General features: G+C 39.0%; 2 protein-coding genes across 2 annotated transcripts; one reads left to right on the forward strand and one right to left on the reverse strand.

Annotated features, from left to right (window-relative positions):
• Positions 1–281: 281 nt before the first annotated feature.
• On the forward strand, positions 282–7561 carry LOC139721482 (uncharacterized). Its single transcript, XM_071632798.1, has 3 exons — positions 282–3205; positions 3962–4206; positions 5190–7561. The coding sequence occupies exons 1-3, from the start codon at positions 510–512 to the stop codon at positions 6557–6559; spliced, it is 4311 nt and encodes a 1436-aa protein (XP_071488899.1). The 5' UTR covers positions 282–509; the 3' UTR covers positions 6560–7561.
• Positions 7562–13530: 5969 nt separating this feature from the next.
• LOC139721431 (cilia- and flagella-associated protein 90-like) lies at positions 13531–15980 on the reverse strand. Its single transcript, XM_071632746.1, has 3 exons — positions 15807–15980; positions 15072–15188; positions 13531–14107 (listed from the first exon to the last, which is right to left on the reverse strand). Exons 1-3 carry the CDS (start codon positions 15978–15980, stop codon positions 13949–13951), a joined length of 450 nt encoding a protein of 149 aa, XP_071488847.1. The 3' UTR covers positions 13531–13948.
• Between the last annotated feature and the right edge of the window lie 2805 nt (positions 15981–18785).

An 18785-nucleotide genomic window follows, 5' to 3' on the forward strand; every position in this document is an offset into this window, starting at 1 on the left:
GTGAGCAAAACAACTTCTATGTGACATGCAGAATTTGCCAGTCTAGAATCATCAGAACAAGTCATGGTCATGTTGTTAGGCAGTTTCATCTTGCTAAGCACATCCAACCCAAAGTAGAATTGAACATACTTCCAGAAACAGAAGAAGGCATGTCTGAAGGACGGAAGTGCAAGCCGTGCACTGATAAGGCACTGGAATGGGTTGACTACATTGTGCCTCCATTTACAATGGAAAATGCACCCACTTCAGCCAAAGAAGGTTCACTGTATACCTATGTGACAACCGAGTCCCATACATCATCTCAAGTTGTGAAGAAAAAGAAGAAAAAGAAGAAGCATAGACACTCAAGGAGCGACAGTGATGATGATGATGATTGCCTCAGGAAAGCTTTGCGGCTTGCATCACTCAGATCCAGTTCATCAAGTGCGACATGCTATTATGGTTCCTTACGACCCAAAGATAATACAGCACTAATACATGGTAGCAGTGGCCATGGTGCTGCAGGCAGTATGTCAAATGCTGGTAATCGCCTTAGGGGTGGCAGAACTATGATGCGTAGCTTTAAGACTCTGCAGTCTCCAAATAAAGTCAAGTCTACCCTGACAGCATGCATTCCAGTGAAAGCAAAATACAAATCTAGATGCAAACAAGGCGAAAGTACGCGAAGATGGAATAATGGGAAGACACGATCTCAGTTACGCTCACACTGGAGACGACCTTCACGTAGGTTCGCTGATGTTGACAATTGTGCAGTCTCAACTCACAAAGCTTCAGAGGATGTCATCCAACTCAGTTCAGATGAAGATGATGTGGTAGATAATGCAGTTGATGGCCCAAACAATGTTTGTGATCAGGAAATGGGAAACCAGGGAGTTCCATCAAAATCAGGTAGTCCTGTTACATTGACTGAGGATGACATATCGGATTACTTGCAAATCATTGATGAAGCTGACGACATGCAGACTAATGGATCAAAAAGTGTGATATCAACTTCTCCAGAGGCCAAACAAGCCCAGAAGGACTCTTCATCAGATCTGCTTGATTATTATGGAAATGATGTAGACTCTACACTCACATGTGAGCCTCTGATCATGGAGCCAGAACAGGTTCTTTGCTACTTCAAGAAGAGCTCAAGCACAAAGATGATGTGCCAGTTTCGCAATTGTGAAACTGAGGTGAATAGGACTATCCGAGCCATGCTTGCACACATACGAGTCCATTTCCAGATACTGGTGCCATTGCAAATGCTTGCTAGCTGTGGATCACGGTTGCCAAGGCAGTCTATTCCAAGACCCCTTCGCTTGACTTTTAGCCAGGTACAAGCGCATTTCACTCTAGCTGACACGCAAGAAGCCAATCTTCACCTTGGAGAAGTACAGCAAGTGTACACATGCATGTGGGGTAATTGTGCCAGGTCAAAGTGCTACAAGAAGACAATTTGTTCCCATCTGATCAAGCATATCTTTTTCACGCTCATCTCCAAAGAAGATTACCAGTCCATTTCAAAGACCATGTCGGCTTACTCTCCAGCAGACGACAACTTAGTCAGAAAGTTAAGGATTGTCGCTATCAACAAGTTGGGGCATAAGGTGTGCAAAGTCATCAGTGTTCCCAGCTCACAGACACATTCCTCACAGACACTGAAGGTAGCTATCAAAAAGGCACTGGATACTGGCTCAGAGCCTCTCAAACTTCCTGCCAATGTCCTCTCTAACATAGCTGCAAAATTCGCTGCAACGCAAGAGGAGTCCCGTGACTGTTCGTCTCATGCCAATACAGAGAAGCAGACAATGGTAGAGGAAGCTGAGAGTGTCTTGACACAAGCAGATATTGACAAACTAAGAGAGAAGTTCCCCAGCCTCGTGACCAAATGGAAGATTGCAACAACTCAAGAGCCTCAAGAATCTGGAGAAGAAACACTGGTAGACAAGGGGGAGATGACATTTGACTGGATGCCCAAGATTTGCAATGTGAGATCACTCAGGACTCTGACAGAGTCAGAATCAGAAGGAAAAGCTTCCTCACAGCAGTCTATCATTGGTAGAAAATCAACAAAGACTGAAATGCCAAAATGGAGATCCCTTATCCGAAGGAAGGTGCCATCCTGGAACATTTGTGTCAACTCCCACAAAGGAGCTCTTGCTGTGAAAAGGAGAGTATCCCATGATCCCCATAATGATAATGCTAGTCCGAAAGACACTGATGTGACAGCAAGCAAGAAGAGAAGACTGACACATGAAGTCCAGGAGAATAGAGGAGATGTAAGTAATGGACAAGGTGCAGATGGAGAGAATACAAATCAGATATCGATTGAGTCTTCTAATGAAGCTGCAACTTTGCCAGCTACTACTTGTGATAGTGACAGTCTTGGAACGATCATTGGTGCTGTAGAAGAAGGTCAAGGCAGTGATCAAAGCCATGGGAAAATAGCTAGCAACAATCCCAGCAGTGGAACAAAGCATTCTTCTGATTCTGGTGGGGGAGTGATAGATACTGAGGCTATGTCAACACTCATGAAGGAACCTGGGAAGACTTCAGAAAGCTGTGGCACTCCTCAACAGAGTAAGTCTGAAGCAGTTAGTATGCTGTGTGATCAGGAACATGTTTCTTCCAGGGCAGCTAAATTCCACCATCGGAAACGGTTAATGTTTGGACTTTCATCTTCAGAGATTGTCAAATTCTTCAGGCTTAGAAAACCAAAGAGGGACAAACAAATAAGAGTGAAAGGAAGAGGATTTGGACTGTGCATATTCCGATGCAGAATAAGGAACTGCAGATACTTCCAAGAAGCAATGACAATGGATCGGAAAGTTGATATCGTGAGAGCTCTTGCCTGTCACTTACAGGACAAACATGTAAAGGGAAAAAACAAACCCATGGTCTTCTATTCCTCGACAAAATCTCCTGCAGTTCCGAGGAAAGAATTCCTGAAGCTTTTCAAAGACGCATCAACTCATCAAGACTTCAACAAAGTAAAGATCGGGGACAAGTTTTGTCACGTGCCTTTCCCTAAAACAAGACTCTGTGGACTAGGGGGAAGAAGAGTGAGATTGAGAGGTCGTTTCTACAAATGTCTAGCCAGTGGGTGCAGCTTTGGTTGCGCCGGCACTAATCGTCAAGTCATGGTCAATCATCTCAGGGCTCATCTCTCTCAAGCTGCACCACAAGAAGAGAACAAAACACAAGACTGCAACCTTTCTGTGAGGTTAGTAAATCTTTCTTTACTATGATATATACTATGTATGTCAGTACTTTCATAATGTTTTGAATTTAGAAATGTTGATGTAAGTAAGTTTGATAGATTTCATCCTGTTTTCCATAATGGACTCCAAGATGGTGTTGCATGAAGTTGCTGGGTTACTGATAGTTTTTCATACTTTTGGTTTATATTGGTTAATAGATAATTTGCTGTGTATCATGTCAAACATGTGGCATGTGAAGTGATGTGGCATGTGATGTGATATCTCCAAATTTTGCTGCAGGTTGTACAACAAGTATGTTTGAAAGTGCATTATCTTAGTGCTTTGCAGTGCATCTTCTTCTTTTTTTCCTTTGATATATCTGTAGATTTATAAACATGAGCATATAAAATCATCAAAACTGAGAGTGCATACATTATTGTATGCTGAATTTTGACAATGTACTTGTACCCTGAGGAATATGATTTGATTTGATGATTTGCATTGATATGTTAGAAGCATAGCAGATGAGACCATGGCATATCAATCGGGAGGTCCACTGTTTGAGCCCCCCAGGGGCAGCAGTTTCCCATTGACAGGGCTTTTTTTCATCACGGCCTCGTCCTGCAAAAGGGACTTTGAGTCTCCCATCCCATGGTTACATGCTTACAAACAGCCATTGCTTCCATGTCAGCAATGTAAAAGAAATCATAATTCAATTAGTAGCCCAATTGCAAACCCACCTTCAAAGTCAATCTTGTATGTATTATTGTTTCATGCAGTGAAAGTAAGGAGGGACAGAATGATCCAGTCAAAGGGGAGGTTCTCACTGCCGCTCCAAGCCACAGAGATGCAGAGTCTACACCAGTGGAAGATCAAGATGCTCTAGCACTTGAGGATGCTGCACATGGTGGGACTGGATGTTTGCCAAGTCAGTACCAGGAGGAGCCAGCCCCAACCCATGCAGACACAGGGGCACAGCAGTGCCACGCCCAGGATGCAGACCCTCTGTCAGAGACGATAGAAGGTCAGAAAAGGATCATTCATGTGTTGATAGAGACAAAAATAAACAGGTACAGTCAAACCTGTCTACAGTGGCCACCTACCGTATGTGGCCACTGAAAAAATCCCCCCCCCCCCCAAAGAAAAGCCATGTTTTTTTGCAGCCACCTGTCTAATGCAGCCAGCAGCCGGCTATTTTTTCCCCAGGAGTAAATTCTAACCTGTCCATTGATTGTAGCAACACACCCCACACAGAGCCGCAACCAAGCTGATGATTCAACATGTTTTCTGCATTGCAGCAATGTCGGTCATTTATGGCTAATGCTCATTGCCACCGATGCATTCAGTAATTGCAATGCACTAGTGAAAAGCTTACTTTCTGCGCTGAGCTATGACTCGACCAATAAAGGTATTGTTCAGTGCATGAAACACACATGTGCATACATATATATACACATTCATTTTCATATACATTTAAGTACATTCCTACAGATGTTTATAACAATGCATGTACACTATACGTGCAGGCAATGTACACGAAATGTCGGAAACCTGTCTATAGCTGCCACCTGTCTGTGACGGCCACTCTTCATTTCCTTTGGATGGCTGCTTTGGACAGGTTTGACTGTTGTCACATTAACAGGAGAGAGTTCAGTTAAAACTCTGTGTAAAATAGTCATTAAGATTTGATGTCGTATTGATGTGTATTTTGTACTTCATAACTGACATCAAGATCTTTTTTTTTTGGGGGGGGGGGGGTACAAAAATTTGTTTACATTAACAAACCAAGCTGTTTATAGCTATATCAATCATCTTGATGCGCAACCATGTTATTTATGTGCAAGTCATGATAGGGTATATTGTATTTGTTTTAAATGAGTGTGAGGTTAAACAGTAATACGTAACAAGTGGATCAGCAGTTGCCAAATGACTCTTTACTAATGTTTGTAAGTGTAATAATGAATTTTTGTTTTGTCTTCATCTTGATTCCCATCAATATCCACAAAGAGGGAGAAACAACCAAGACTGAAGAGGAGTCAGCAGGGGAGAATCATCATGAGATAATCCCCATGGATATAGAACATCTCTCTTCCAGACCGCATTCCTGTGAAATAGAAAGTTCCCCTCCAGATGCTATGGACACACTTGACAATCTACCAGAAGGACAGGAGGAACCTGTAGCCAGTGTTGATGATGCAAGTTCAGCGTATGCAAGCGGGAATGGAACACATAGCAGAGTAGGCATGAGTGATGAATACATTGAGCCTGAATGTGTGGAAGATAATGCACCAGGACTGGATGGTGAGGAACTCCTTGATATTCCAGAGGGTAAAGACTGTTCTGAGGGGAATATTGTGACTGGAGAGGTGCACACAGCTACTGAGAACGAAGTGATGCATGATTGTGACAACAAGATGGCACAACTGAATGCTTTGCCTGTACCTGAGAGTGTAGGAGAAGAGCACACAGCTACTGAGAATGAAGTAATGCATGATTGTGACAACAAGACGGCACAACTGAATGCTTTGCCTGTACCTGAGAGTGTAGGAGATGTACACACAGCTTCTGAGAATGAAGTAATGCATGCTTGTGACAACAAGACGGCACAACTGAATGCTTTGCCTGAACCTGAGAGTGTAGGAGAGGTGCACACAGTTTCTGAGAATGAAGTGATGCGTGATTGTGACGAGACGGCACAACTGAATGCCACACCTGTACCTAATAGTGCAGTTAACTCTGATACCTCTTCCCTTAAGTCTATGGATAAGCTCCTGGACCACCAGGGGGATACAATCAACATGTTTTTTGATGACTTGGAGTCCTACTTCATGAGCTACACAACCGACCTCCCACAGGGCAAGTGCTTTGGCCTCAAGTGTTACAAGTGCCCCAAGTGCGGGAAAGCTGATCTCCGTGGGGCTAATCTCACAGAGCACTTGCAGAGCCATATTGGCAAGGAAGTGCGCGTATCCTTTGTGGATAGCATCAGCATAAGTGACCCTCCTCCACTGGACTCGTTAGTGAAACAAGCTGCTCTCCAGCAGAGAGAGGAGTCGACAGCCGAGATGTGCAAGCCAGATTTGGAGAGTGGTGGGAGTCCGCTGCACCCAGAAAGCTCAGGCCATAATCTTCCAGAGCAGTGCACGAGCAACGGCCCTCATGATGATGGTGATGATGGAAGTGTGCTCTATGTAACTGAAAATGACATCATTGACAAGTACTTCACCAAGGGCCTCAGCACCACTTCGGGGTCTCAGAAGCCATATCAGCTAGAATTCTTCCTGTGTCGCAAGTGCAGTTATCGAACAATCACCATTATGGATGTTCCAGAGCACATAGAACAGCATGTGAAGAGGAAAGTCTGTCTCAAAAAATAGTACTTTTTTTATAGTGCACATTCACAAAGGCATTGTAGCTCCTTTTGCAACCTTTATGTTACACATGCTGTAATGTCATACTGCAGAAATGCCAAGTCCTCAAGCAATTCCACTTCGATGCAAATATGCTTCCTACAATGTGCTTGCTTGCAGAGGACCTGCATATAGTATACATTTCAGCACAGGCAAAAGGAAGAAGCAGGAAAGGAATATATTGGGATTGCACTTTTTTTTTCACCAATGCCTTTGTTTTTTACTCAGTTTCACCCACTACCAACACAAATTTTTGAATGCCATCCTAATGTGTCATGGAAAGCAGATGTTTGTTCGAAAAATTATGGAGACCAATTATTTGCGACTAATTAATGAATGTACTTATCTAATGTGCAACCGTTTATCATCATTAGTTTGATTGCTCTGTACAATACTATACTTTTATGGGCATTACCTTAGTGGTATCTCATGAGGATGCTGAGTCATTGTCACAAGAAATAGCATCACAGTGACCACAGGCTTTGTTTGTAGAAATATCACTCATTAGCCTTTTGCATATGAAATATTTTGTTCATGCATGACACACTTGCTGGAAAGCCCTTGTGCTGGTTTTAGAACGAGGGATTTACACAACATTGTTGATTGCATACAGTCCAGTAATGTTTGACTGTGTAGACTTGCCAACTTGAAACAGAATTACTGCAACTTGCCAAATACCAACTGCACTCAAGTATGCCAACAGAGATATGGTTATTTGGGACTTGTAGAATAACATTTACACACATTTGTAGTTTAAACCAAAAGTGACAAAACTTGCTTATGTGATTGCTGATATGAGCATTAATGACATGTGAAGTGCTGTCGTGGCTTTTTCGTACATTTCACTTCAGCTACATTTTGGCATCAGGATATGTTTAAATGGGGTCATTGCAAATCCTCAGAAAAGAAAGACATGAATGATCATTTGTTCAGTAGATTTGTTGTAAGATTGTTATATTGATAAGGAGAAGTGTTGCAACACACACACACACACACACGCACACACACATGCACACACGCACACACACATGCACACACACACACACACACACACACACACACACACACACACACACAAAGAAATGTGTTGCAACATATTTGTGGCCCTCTTTTCAGTGTGGTGCCATGATCAGTCTGGCAAAATACTTTGCCAGATGATGAATGTTGGACTGCCAAGTGAAAACTTTTTACTTTTATCAGCTGTTGCTCAAATCTACTCAAATGCTTAAGTTGTGTATCAACAACCCAAAGTGGTTACTCACAATGCACCCCACTTCAGTGATTGTGATGCATTCTTCTGTCAAGGGATATTAAGACTTGATGTTTTATATACGTGATTGATGTTATGAGAAAAAAAAATGTCAATGTGTCATTCATCTAAAAGGAGACTCAACTAATGCATGTATATGTGATCATTTGATGGTAAAAGAAAAAGTCTGTCTTGCTATTTAAGAATTGTGATGGCTTGACATTATGCACATTTTTTCTTTCTTTGAAGAAGAACATGCATTAGTACAGTGGAATGAGGAATATTATCAGTCGAAGAACATGTTTGCTTCTTGTGTGTTTAGGAAGTAGTACACTTAGGAGTTTAGGATATTATTTGTAAGAGAAGCTCAGCAAGAGATCTGCTTGCTATTTCAGTGTACAGAAACTACCAGGTAATTTAATCTGAAACATTCCAAGTCCTAAACACCCTCCCGAAGACACTATAATGTACATGTAGCTTTGCAATAAGTTATGCATAGATTGTTGTCTTCAGGACATGTATTATAGCTAAGGACTCATATATGCTCCGCAGGATGTATATATATTTCAAAAGGACATATGTGTACACACTGTAACCCTTATTCCCAAAAGACTGGGATGGTCTCACTTATAGTTTCTTCTTTGATTGAAAGTTCACCTGAAGTTAACATCACAACATTCATATTGACTCATCCTTGATCAAATGCTTTATGTCAGTTTGACTGGAAGGGGTCTCTGGTATTCAAAGAAAAAGAAGAGGACTGCCATGAATGCTACTTCTCACTACAGTGAACTAAAAACATTTGTTATTTGAACACTGATATGCTATTCTGATGTCATTGACAGGTGAAATCTTATAAAAGTGAAAAAAATTATTTTGTTGTAGCACAAAACAAATTTGGCAGTTCAATCTCGAAAATCATTTTGAGAAAAAATAAATGGATGTGTGAAGGTAACAACTGCTGATATTAGCTAGCAAGTACATTATGTGTGTGTGAGTGAAAATATTCTTTGTTCGACTCTTTAACTTAAAGTTTATTGCGCTTCTTTCATTCAGTACACTTGCATTTGTTCTTGCATCATTCACATTGTTCATGAGTTTTTATGATTGTTCAAATAGCCCTGTGAGTTGATTGTCCTTCAGTAGGGCATAGGAACATATGTACAGTTGTACATACATACTCTTATGTGTTCAATTTTGTTCGACTTCAGAGGCATCTGTCTATACATCAAGTGTACTTGGGATCTATTCCACCACAATGAAATCAGCATGAATGTTGAAAGAATATTGTCTGTTTAATAGTCCATCATTTAGTGTGATTGTCCTCTGTAAAGTAGCATGAAAGGCAGAAACAAAGAGATTTTGGTTTTTGTCCTATTTTTTTTTTCAAAATTAATTATTGTGTAATGTTGCTTTTCTTTTTAACTACTGAAAATATCTTGAAAAGGAAGGAATTTCGTGAGTACAAGGGCTTTTATCAGACAAATATTTAGAAGATAGTGATCATAGATGGATATCAAATTGCTTGGACATGATATCCCAGGAGCCCTTTGAAGCAGCTATTTCACATGTTATAATATGCTCATGTATTGCACACACACACACACACACACACACATACATATATATATATATATATATATATATATATATATATATATATATGTGTATATATATATATATATAGATATAGATATGTATATGTATATACAGCTGTATATATATATATATATATATATATATGATAAAAACCTAAAATGGCATTAAAACGCTTTATCCTTGCAAGGAAAGCGCATGTTTGATACCATATATAACAGTGCTTGACACTAACTTTTTCTCTCTGGTGGCCCCTTCGGTCCGCTTAAATCATTAAATCATTAAATCTTAAATTTTGGTGGCCCAAATAAACAGAAACATAACAATCCAGTTAGAATCTTAAGTGCCTGATCAGGCCACTGCTAATGTCAAGCCTTGATAATATAGATAGATAGATATGTGCATAACGTGAAGTTGTCTTGGCCACGTATGTGATGGGTGCTGCATTGTATACAAGTTTTCGTAACAAAGAAAGAGCAAATGGACATCTGCCGCAATGTCCGCTAGCTCTTCTTCCCTCACTACTATATACAAGTGTGAATATATATATATACTGTATATATGAAGAAACAAACTGGTAATGCATTTTTTGCCAATAAACTCGTGCTCTATTGGCCAAAAATGCATTACTAGTTTGTTTCTTCATTTCTTCGCGGAGCCAATACGTGAAATATTAACATGTTTGGAGATATATACATGTATATATACATAACATTATGAGTGAATGAATGAATGAACTGGGGCTGGTACATCTAATGATGTGGCTTTTGCACATTTTATTTTGCCAAGCTTTCAGCCTTCTCGACTCAGCCTTGATTACAGGTGTTTATGTCTCTACATTACGTAGTTGGTGTTTAAGCAGATGTGGTTATTGGTTGTGTGATATACAGTATATATATATATATATATATATATATATATATATATATACCACATGTATATAAGTAATTTATAGTCCACGTGATGGTCAAATGATATTATCAATAATATGAGAAATTAAAGAACAGAAATGTATAATGTTGTCAATACCCACAGTTTATTTACAGAACACACAAATTTTCAGGCACCCAGCCCTTTGTCAAGTAATTTTTAACAAAGGGAAGGGTGCCCAAAAATTTGCATGTTCCATAAACTGTCGGTATTGATAACATGATACATTTCTGTTTTATAATTTATACTAATACACTGTATATACTGTATATAGATATATGTATGATATGCATATGTATATGTATTTTGGGGTAATGTAGGTAACAGTATGTCAAGCCTTCACACTGCAAATGAAACGCATAAGTGGTGCATCATTACATTGCCCTTTTGTAAATCAGATCATAAAATGAAAAATAGGCGTAAAATGGACTCCGTCAATATAACCTTTAGAGTTTTCGAATTTAAGCAGGTGAATCATATTTCAATTTAAAGCTTAGCATCTTGCAAATATTTGCCAAAAACCAAAAAAAATTATTTCCCCCGACATACGGCTTTTGTGATGATGCATTACGTTTTATTGCATACTACAGTCAAATGAAAAACAATCAAAAACAAATCACTGTGAAAAAAAGGACAGTGACACAAAGACGTACCTACACAAGCAATTTATTGACATCTCTATAATACAAAATCCTGTGCCAAAACGCATTCTTCAGATCCTAAAATATTTATGGTTCCAAGTCCAGACCCATCAGTTTTAATACAGCTGTATTACAAATCTCTATTCCACACTCGTAACTAATTATGCTACTGTATATAGATTGTATTGTAGTGGCTTTCTTTTCAGCAATGTTGCAAGTTGACTAGTGAGTGGATTCACAAAATGAACACCAAGCCGAAAAATTGTCCCCTGAAGATTTAAATTACTGATTCCTTCTCGAAATGGGATCACACCAATTTCTCATTCTGTCAGTCTAGTTTTCAATCGTGAATTTAATGGCTCACCAAAGTTGTCTTAACCCTAATCCCACCGGGTTTTTTGAGGGACTTGAAACCACCGGGGGGTCTTTTCGGCGCCCCCTTCAGATCTCGGTCATGGATCGCGCGATCCTTGCGAAAATTTGCACTAAGGTAGAGGCTAATGTAATCTACAGAACTGTATAGTTAGATTTTTCACATTTTAATTTACGTATTTTATATCAATTAATTTATGGTAATTTATGCAAAAAATTGCCTATAAATCAAAAAATAAAGCTCCAAGACTTCTAATTTTTGGTGAACATATTCTTTTCAATATCCTCAACAATAATATTGAAGCAAAAATTCGGCTTCATAATAATTTCTTATGTATTTTATTGTTTATTGAAATTCTTATGTATTTCGTTGTTTTTTACCTTTTGATTTTGTTGTTTTTTTCGTCAAAATTTGTTGCAGAAAATTTTTAAAGCATAATCAGGCTAAAATAAATCATTATCAGCCATTGAAAGTAAAAATATTTCTTTTTATATGAATTAATTGCAAAAACACAATTTACATTGGATTTGTACACAAAATCATGTTTTTGAGCAATTTTTGAGTCGACAAAGTTTTTTCAAAGGAGCGTGGCTTCAAAACGGTATGCCTGGGAGCAACAAATTTGGTCTCAAAAGTTGCGCGATACTTGAAAGAAAAAAGTCATAAAATGTCGCAGTGAGAGCATTATGCGTTGCGGAATAATCACGCGAATCATCGGGGGGGGGGGGGGGGGGGGGGGCAAAATGCCCCCCCCCCCCCCCCCCCCCGGTGGGAATAGGGTTAAAGAGTAAAGATACATATGTATGAGCAAAATATTGTGCAGTAAGCCTGTTCTACCAGGAATGTGCTGGGGAAAATTAAACCATGCATATGATCCTCCACAACACTTGTAGCATTTTTCCAGATAAGTGGTGTCCACGCACACCTCTATGAAGGAGCTAGTGTGTGTGGGTTTGTTTATGTGCGGGTGTCTTTAGTTGGTTATCATGGCTCAGCAATTCAGAGTACATTGTATAGCCAATACGCAAAGCACCATTGTAGAGCCCTGTCACAGATGCACTGTTGAATAGCTTGATATTATTGTCACATTCTGGTTGCCTAGCGCTCCTCTTTTTCCATTCATGTGATGCAATTCAATCCATGTGTGCCTTTAGTTCACTACTACTTTTTCCACTCTTTGAAATGGGCATAAAAAAGTTTATAGGTTTTCAATTTGACAATTTTTTTTGCCACTACAGTCAAGGGTCGTCATTGTGATGCAGCTGCAATTCCTCACATGGTGATAAGAAAAAATCTTCAAAAATACCTCTGGATAAAAGACATGACCTGGGTTGGTTGGTTGGCAAGCTTTCTTGCATTGTGCTTGTTCCTCGACTCATCCCAGTCACATTATATGCATAGACAGTATAAGAGTGGGACATTTTGCTAAAAAGATTTGGGGTTACGTCACACAAGTCAAAAACCTAGCTTGCATAATTGGCCACTCAGAGTTTGTGATATGCAAGATTTTTGGGGGGATGAGAAATATCACATGGGAGAAACAATTCAATTGAAATAATAGTATTAACTGATTCATGAATGCCAAAGGCCTTGCAAAATATGATGGACGCTTTACACTGTCATCATAAGCTTAATAATACTCTAACTTTGTTTTAGCCCTTCTCTTCTCATTCCTGCTCTATGCTGACAAAGTTACAGTAAGTACTGTAAGAGTGAAAATTTTCGCGCATTTCGCGCAACTAGAAACTAGCGCGAAAATAAAAGCCCGCGAATATTTTTGCTTGCCATATGTTCCTGTGCGTGACGTCCTGATTCCGCGCAATTAAAAACACGCGAAACTCTTCTGACCCGGCCAAGCGCGAAAAATTAGTAGCACGAAAATATTCACTTTTACAGTATCTCAGTATTTTTAGTTTAGCAAGGTCATAGAGCCCCCCCCCCCCTCAAAAAAAAAGTAATTTAATAGGTCCACAGTCGTGAAACCTTACAGTGTACACGAGTTACATGTATACTGTATACGCCATACATTTCGTAAGGGTTATTATCTTCATGAATTTTGTGAGTCAGGTGCCATTCACGAATTAATAAACACACAAAATTATCAACTGTGATCCTGACACGAATGTGAGGTGCACGCATACATTTCTCCGTTCAGTACTGTACTCCATTTGCGCATTCACTCTTATCTTCAGACACAAATACTATACTAAGACACCAACTGAAAGTTACTCTTTAAAGAATATGCCACAAGATTTTAAATGTGTCTGCTTGACATAAATTACGGTAGATCAAATTGTGCATCACTGTTATTGTTCATCATAGGCTCACAGAATCTTCAAAGAATTTTGGTCCCAAAGACTATACATGATGAGCACAGAAGACTGTTTCTTCAGGGTTACCATGATTTCCCGGAGTCTCATTAGGCACCTAAGCTGCTTCTGTTGTCCTCCACTTCCTGGCATATGGCACGACATGCCTGATGCTTTCTGCTATACCTGTCCATATTGCCAAATTGGTTTGATAAACTCACAGAAGGTGATGCGTAAGTGTCAATAGTCATATGATATTTAGTATCCACCGCCTGATACGTTGATTCCATTCCGTCGATAGAATTCCGAGTTGACGTGGCCTACCCGCACATGTGCTCGACCAGGGGGATCAACAAAATCTTCAAGCTTGTGGCCATACACTGTGGACGACAGCGTTGGGGTGACTTTTACTCTCTCCTGCAAAGTCAAAAAATATTGTAAAACATAAATTTACATTAATCATGTGCTTATTGGTGGCCAGCCGGGGTGGCTGCATTATACCTAAATGGGTCGTCCATGCAAAATGTGTACTACTTGTCTTCTTGACTGAATACATAAATCAATCTTAATTAAATAAATGAAGCAATTTGCATTGCCTTCGCAAACTTCTCTGATAGAATGTGCAGGATACATCAACTTCTGTCCATTTCTTGTACTGATAAATTCACAGGTCACAATTGAATTCACAATGCAAAGAGCCAGATTTATACAGTGGTCTGCAACAACCTTTGAACCATGGACTCTCAACACATGGAATAATCTTTAAAAACAAAAGCAGTTGAAAACAAGCTGGCAAAATGTGGTTATTTACATGGAAGTGCTGCATGCTGGCTTTTGTCAATTTGGTTGAAATTTCTCCTGTTCTGTACATTCCAATACGTGCCTTGTGCATACATGAATATTCACAAGTTTTCATGCAGACCTAACACTGTCCAGTTTTTCAAATACTTCAGTCACGAGTCAATTTCAAGAGAAGGCCTGTAATGACATTCATCTGCACATACAGTGCTCAGAGTTCTGTGAACTGACTTATTGCAGCAAGACAATTCACAAATACTATGCAGATACTATGGCAGCATAAAAACACACACACAAACAAACAAACATCAGCTGCACCTCTTCAGATCGTTGCTGTGGCAAGTCATCACAAATTGCAATGATTGCAAACATGTTTATGAAGTGGACACAAAAATCCCTGTTTCAAGCTATCAAGGGTATTGCTGTACCGCCTTTTGGCCAGAATGATGAAATAAGTAATGAAACATGTAATACATAGATCTTACTGAAGTGTAAACACCCCAAAATGGATGTGGTATATAATTCTCAAACCGCAAGCATGTATTGGGGGGGGGGGGGGGGGGGGGATATTGCTTCTTTTTACCTCATCATTGACATGAAGTCCTTTTGACTTTGCATGCTCTCTGTCGCAACGATGTAGCTTCATGTTATACCCCTCTGGCTTGTTGAATAGTCTGTCGTACGTGGAGTGGGCCTTTGGCTGCAGAGAAACAATATGACAAGAAGCCATGAAAACAAAATACATTTGTATTATAAAAATGATGAACTTGCATGGAACACAATCATGAAATGACATCACATACTGCATGGTCATGGACTTTCAATTTTGAAATACGTTCATAAGTGAGCGAGTTTCTAATTTGCAACTGGTGATTTTGCATTACCATTTCAACCCTGTCTGTTCCACAGGGAATATTTTATTCTTTCTCTCCTTTGATACTGTGCAACACCCCTATGCAGGGATCAACCAGACAGACTTGCATTTTGAGTTGCGATAATGACATCTTGTCATAGCCATGTGTTGTGATATAGCATTCCTTACAGTAGATTGATTAGTACCAGCAAGACAAGTGAAGTACCGAGTTCAAACTTCCAACTAAAAAAAAAAAGAAAAAAAAAAAGACCATTCTTTTTTTTTTTCATCCCTCCAAATTTCCGATACATACATAAATGTACTAGTAATATGATAATATTACTAATATTTAAAGTCTAGACGTTCTATAGATATCACAAACGTATTTCGTATTTCCGACACGAACAACATGTGATTGTGAAAAATAGGCTACCTGGGGACCATAAAAACCTGAAGGATGCTCACCTCAACTTTACTGTTAAACGCGTTCATTTCAGCAGGATCGTTCCTGGTTGTAGGAACGAAGCTGAACGCCGATTTAGACGCCAGTGGATGGCCGTCGTCCATCAAACCTGGGTAATCTTTCAAAGGTTTCCTCTCGGTCTCAACAACTGATTCTGCGGTCTTTTCCAACTCCATTTTCTGTTTGCCTTGTTGTCAGCTTCTTAAAGTGTCAAAAACGGTATATTCAACAAAATTTAGCGTCGTCAAATTCTCAGGCAGGAAGCATAAAGCTTGCTATAATATAACTGTGCCGTGTTAATCTATCTCACCAATGTAGCTTTGACCACAGAATGCCAAATGCAGAGAAGGCAAGCAGTCATATACTGTACTGTACTACATGCCGTGATACTGGACGTGTACAAACTAAACTTCCGGGTATACAGTCGTTTCCTAGACACGGGTACACATTGATCCAATGAATATTCAGCACTAAGACCATAATAGCACTCAATCTGTGCGTTCATTGGTTGTTTCCTAATTGATTGGGCTAGACGCGGTCACAGTCCCTTGATGTAAAATTGTAACGCTTTCTAGTGGGAAGAAAAAGGGGGTTTACAGATGGGACAATTTAATTACAGTAACTTCGTGATATGGCAGAGGGCGGTTGCAAAGAAATAACCTGGCTGATTTATTTGTTTGCTTATTTGTTATTTTGGTGTTACGTTTCTTATTCTTACAAAACAATAGTGTGCCACAAGATAGACTTGTATAGATCTTTTATGGTGTGAACCCACTTCCACTGAATCACAACATACGCTTTTGCAGCACATGTATTTGTTTGTTTGTTAGTTTTGATAAGCTCGTATATGGGGTCTTATGATAGATGACAAAATTAAGCCTCTTTTCTCGTCATGCTTGCGGTAACGTGGAATCATGTAGGCCTATCCATAAAAAGCCGAAAATTTACAGATGCACGGCCATAACAAAAAGAAAAAGCAACAGCACGAAAGGGAATTTTTGTGTCCGTCTTACGAAGACCACTAATGCTTTTCAGTGTGAGTATAACATAGGAGCCTACTCAGATGAATTCAGGAGTCTCAATGTTTCTAACCTCCTCGCAATTTATTTCAACTAAAAACATTGTTATTTCTATCTTATACCTAAAGCATTCAATCAAAAAATATCGTGTGGTTTCTGGTATTCCACAGTTTTTGCAGGACCCGGTGTCTATTCTTTAGAAAAAAAAATATTGTTTATGCCAATATCATCTATTTCTAAACATTCGTAAACATTCGTAAACACAAAAGACACGCAGTAGCCTGTTTAAAGACGCTCTAGATCACAACTCCTCGATAGTTCCATTTTTGTTTCATTGGCTTGTGTACAATTCTTTTCTCTTGTACGCTTTAAATGAACGTATATTTTGTGTTTTATGTTCCATCTTTGTTACCGTGTTTGTAACTTTGTGTTTTTTACTCGAATTGTACTTTGTCCGTGATGCAGGGCCCCTTGGCAGAGCAGTTCCAAGCGAGCTGAAAGGGCTACCCTGCTAAAAGAAAACTGAATAAATAAATAAATGAATAAATAAATAAATAAATAAATAAATAGCAGCACATGGATATATTTTAGGCCTATCATCATTGTAGACATAATCAAATTACAGGGGCCGTTTTGTCTTGACTTATTTTGTTTTGTTTTTGTTTCCAGGTTTTTTTTAAGGGGGGGGGGGGGCGTCGGGGGCTGTGGGCCGATGGGTGGGATGGTATATGGTCGACACCTTCCCTGCTTCGACGGGAAGAAATTCCGGGCGATTTTTAGTCATAGGTTTTAAAGAACAGATCACTTCAGCCTATGTAGAATTGCATTTTAAGACAATGACCATGGTTTAAACTATGTCTCTTGTATAGACTGTGCCCTAATGTTCACACACACACACACACACACACACACACACACACACACACACACACACACATATTATATCATATATATATATATATATATATATATATATATGATACATATATATCAATGTTGGCAAAATGATGCCTCTCTCATGTCTTATAATTATGTCATTTAAATGTTGTTTATGTATAATTGTATTGTATATATATTTTGTAAAGCATATATGGACAAAAAAGATTATCCATGATAAATGGACAATAAATCAAATGAAATGAAAATGAAATGTATATATATGTATATATATATATATATATATATATATATATATATATATACATAATATACACGCGCGCGCACACACACACACACACACATACAATGACGGGAGAAACAATGACTTCATTAAATTTTGAAGCCACATTGTGCAATAATGTATAGGGATATGCTATACCTCTGATTTATAAAGGTGTGTCAGCTGGAGAGGAACCCTTATTCCAAGGTTTTATGTAGAATTTTGATCGCTTTATAAACAACAACAGCAACATCAACAACAACAACAACAACAACGGAGATTGTGAAAATGATGTGTGATAATCTCCTTGATTATCATCATCCTTATCAACATCATAAATCGTTTTGGCGGATTGATATCATCATTATAGCAATAATGAAAAAAAAAGTTAAATTGCTGAAATTAACTTTTCTTTTATACGCAGTTACTTGCTCCCACATGAACTTTAAAATGTCAGAAGCTGAAACGTAATGCAACTTACGGTATCCGTGATGGCGTTTATTCTGTTTAAAGACAGGCATTTATAGCATTTGCATCAACTTGCATCGATTCTGCTCCCGTGTGAGAGATAGTTATAACAAAAACAAAACAAAACAAAACAAACAAAGACACAAACACATCCAAAGTCATTTACGAAGAATCAAGGACAGATGATGACAGTTTGGAGATTATCTTGATGTTGCTAGTGGAACTTACTCAGTACAATGTGAAAGGCCGCCCTCAGCGGCATGTATCTTGTACAGGCTTGGCATCTTCGATCATCAATGATGTATACATACTGTATACATTTTTACTGTTACCTT

The sequence above is a fragment of the Diadema antillarum genome, unplaced genomic scaffold (assembly GCF_040938485.1).
Source record: "Diadema antillarum isolate AM-2024a unplaced genomic scaffold, OU_Dant_1.0 scf00000143, whole genome shotgun sequence".
Lineage (NCBI taxonomy): Eukaryota > Metazoa > Echinodermata > Echinoidea > Diadematoida > Diadematidae > Diadema > Diadema antillarum.

Excerpts from the sequence above, each read along its gene's own strand:
- LOC139721482 (XM_071632798.1), top strand. The coding sequence starts at position 510 with ATGTCAAATGCTGGTAATCGCCTTAGGGGTGGCAGAACTATGATGCGT. Across the intron at positions 3,206-3,961 it reads GACTGCAACCTTTCTGTGAG|TGAAAGTAAGGAGGGACAGA; the intron begins GTTAGTAAATCT and ends TGTTTCATGCAG. Across the intron at positions 4,207-5,189 it reads TCTGTCAGAGACGATAGAAG|AGGGAGAAACAACCAAGACT; the intron begins GTCAGAAAAGGA and ends ATATCCACAAAG.
- LOC139721431 (XM_071632746.1), bottom strand. The coding sequence starts at position 15,980 with ATGGAGTTGGAAAAGACCGCAGAATCAGTTGTTGAGACCGAGAGGAAA. Across the intron at positions 15,189-15,806 it reads CGTTTAACAGTAAAGTTGAG|CCAAAGGCCCACTCCACGTA; the intron begins GTGAGCATCCTT and ends GTTTCTCTGCAG. Across the intron at positions 14,108-15,071 it reads GACTTCATGTCAATGATGAG|GAGAGAGTAAAAGTCACCCC; the intron begins GTAAAAAGAAGC and ends TTGACTTTGCAG.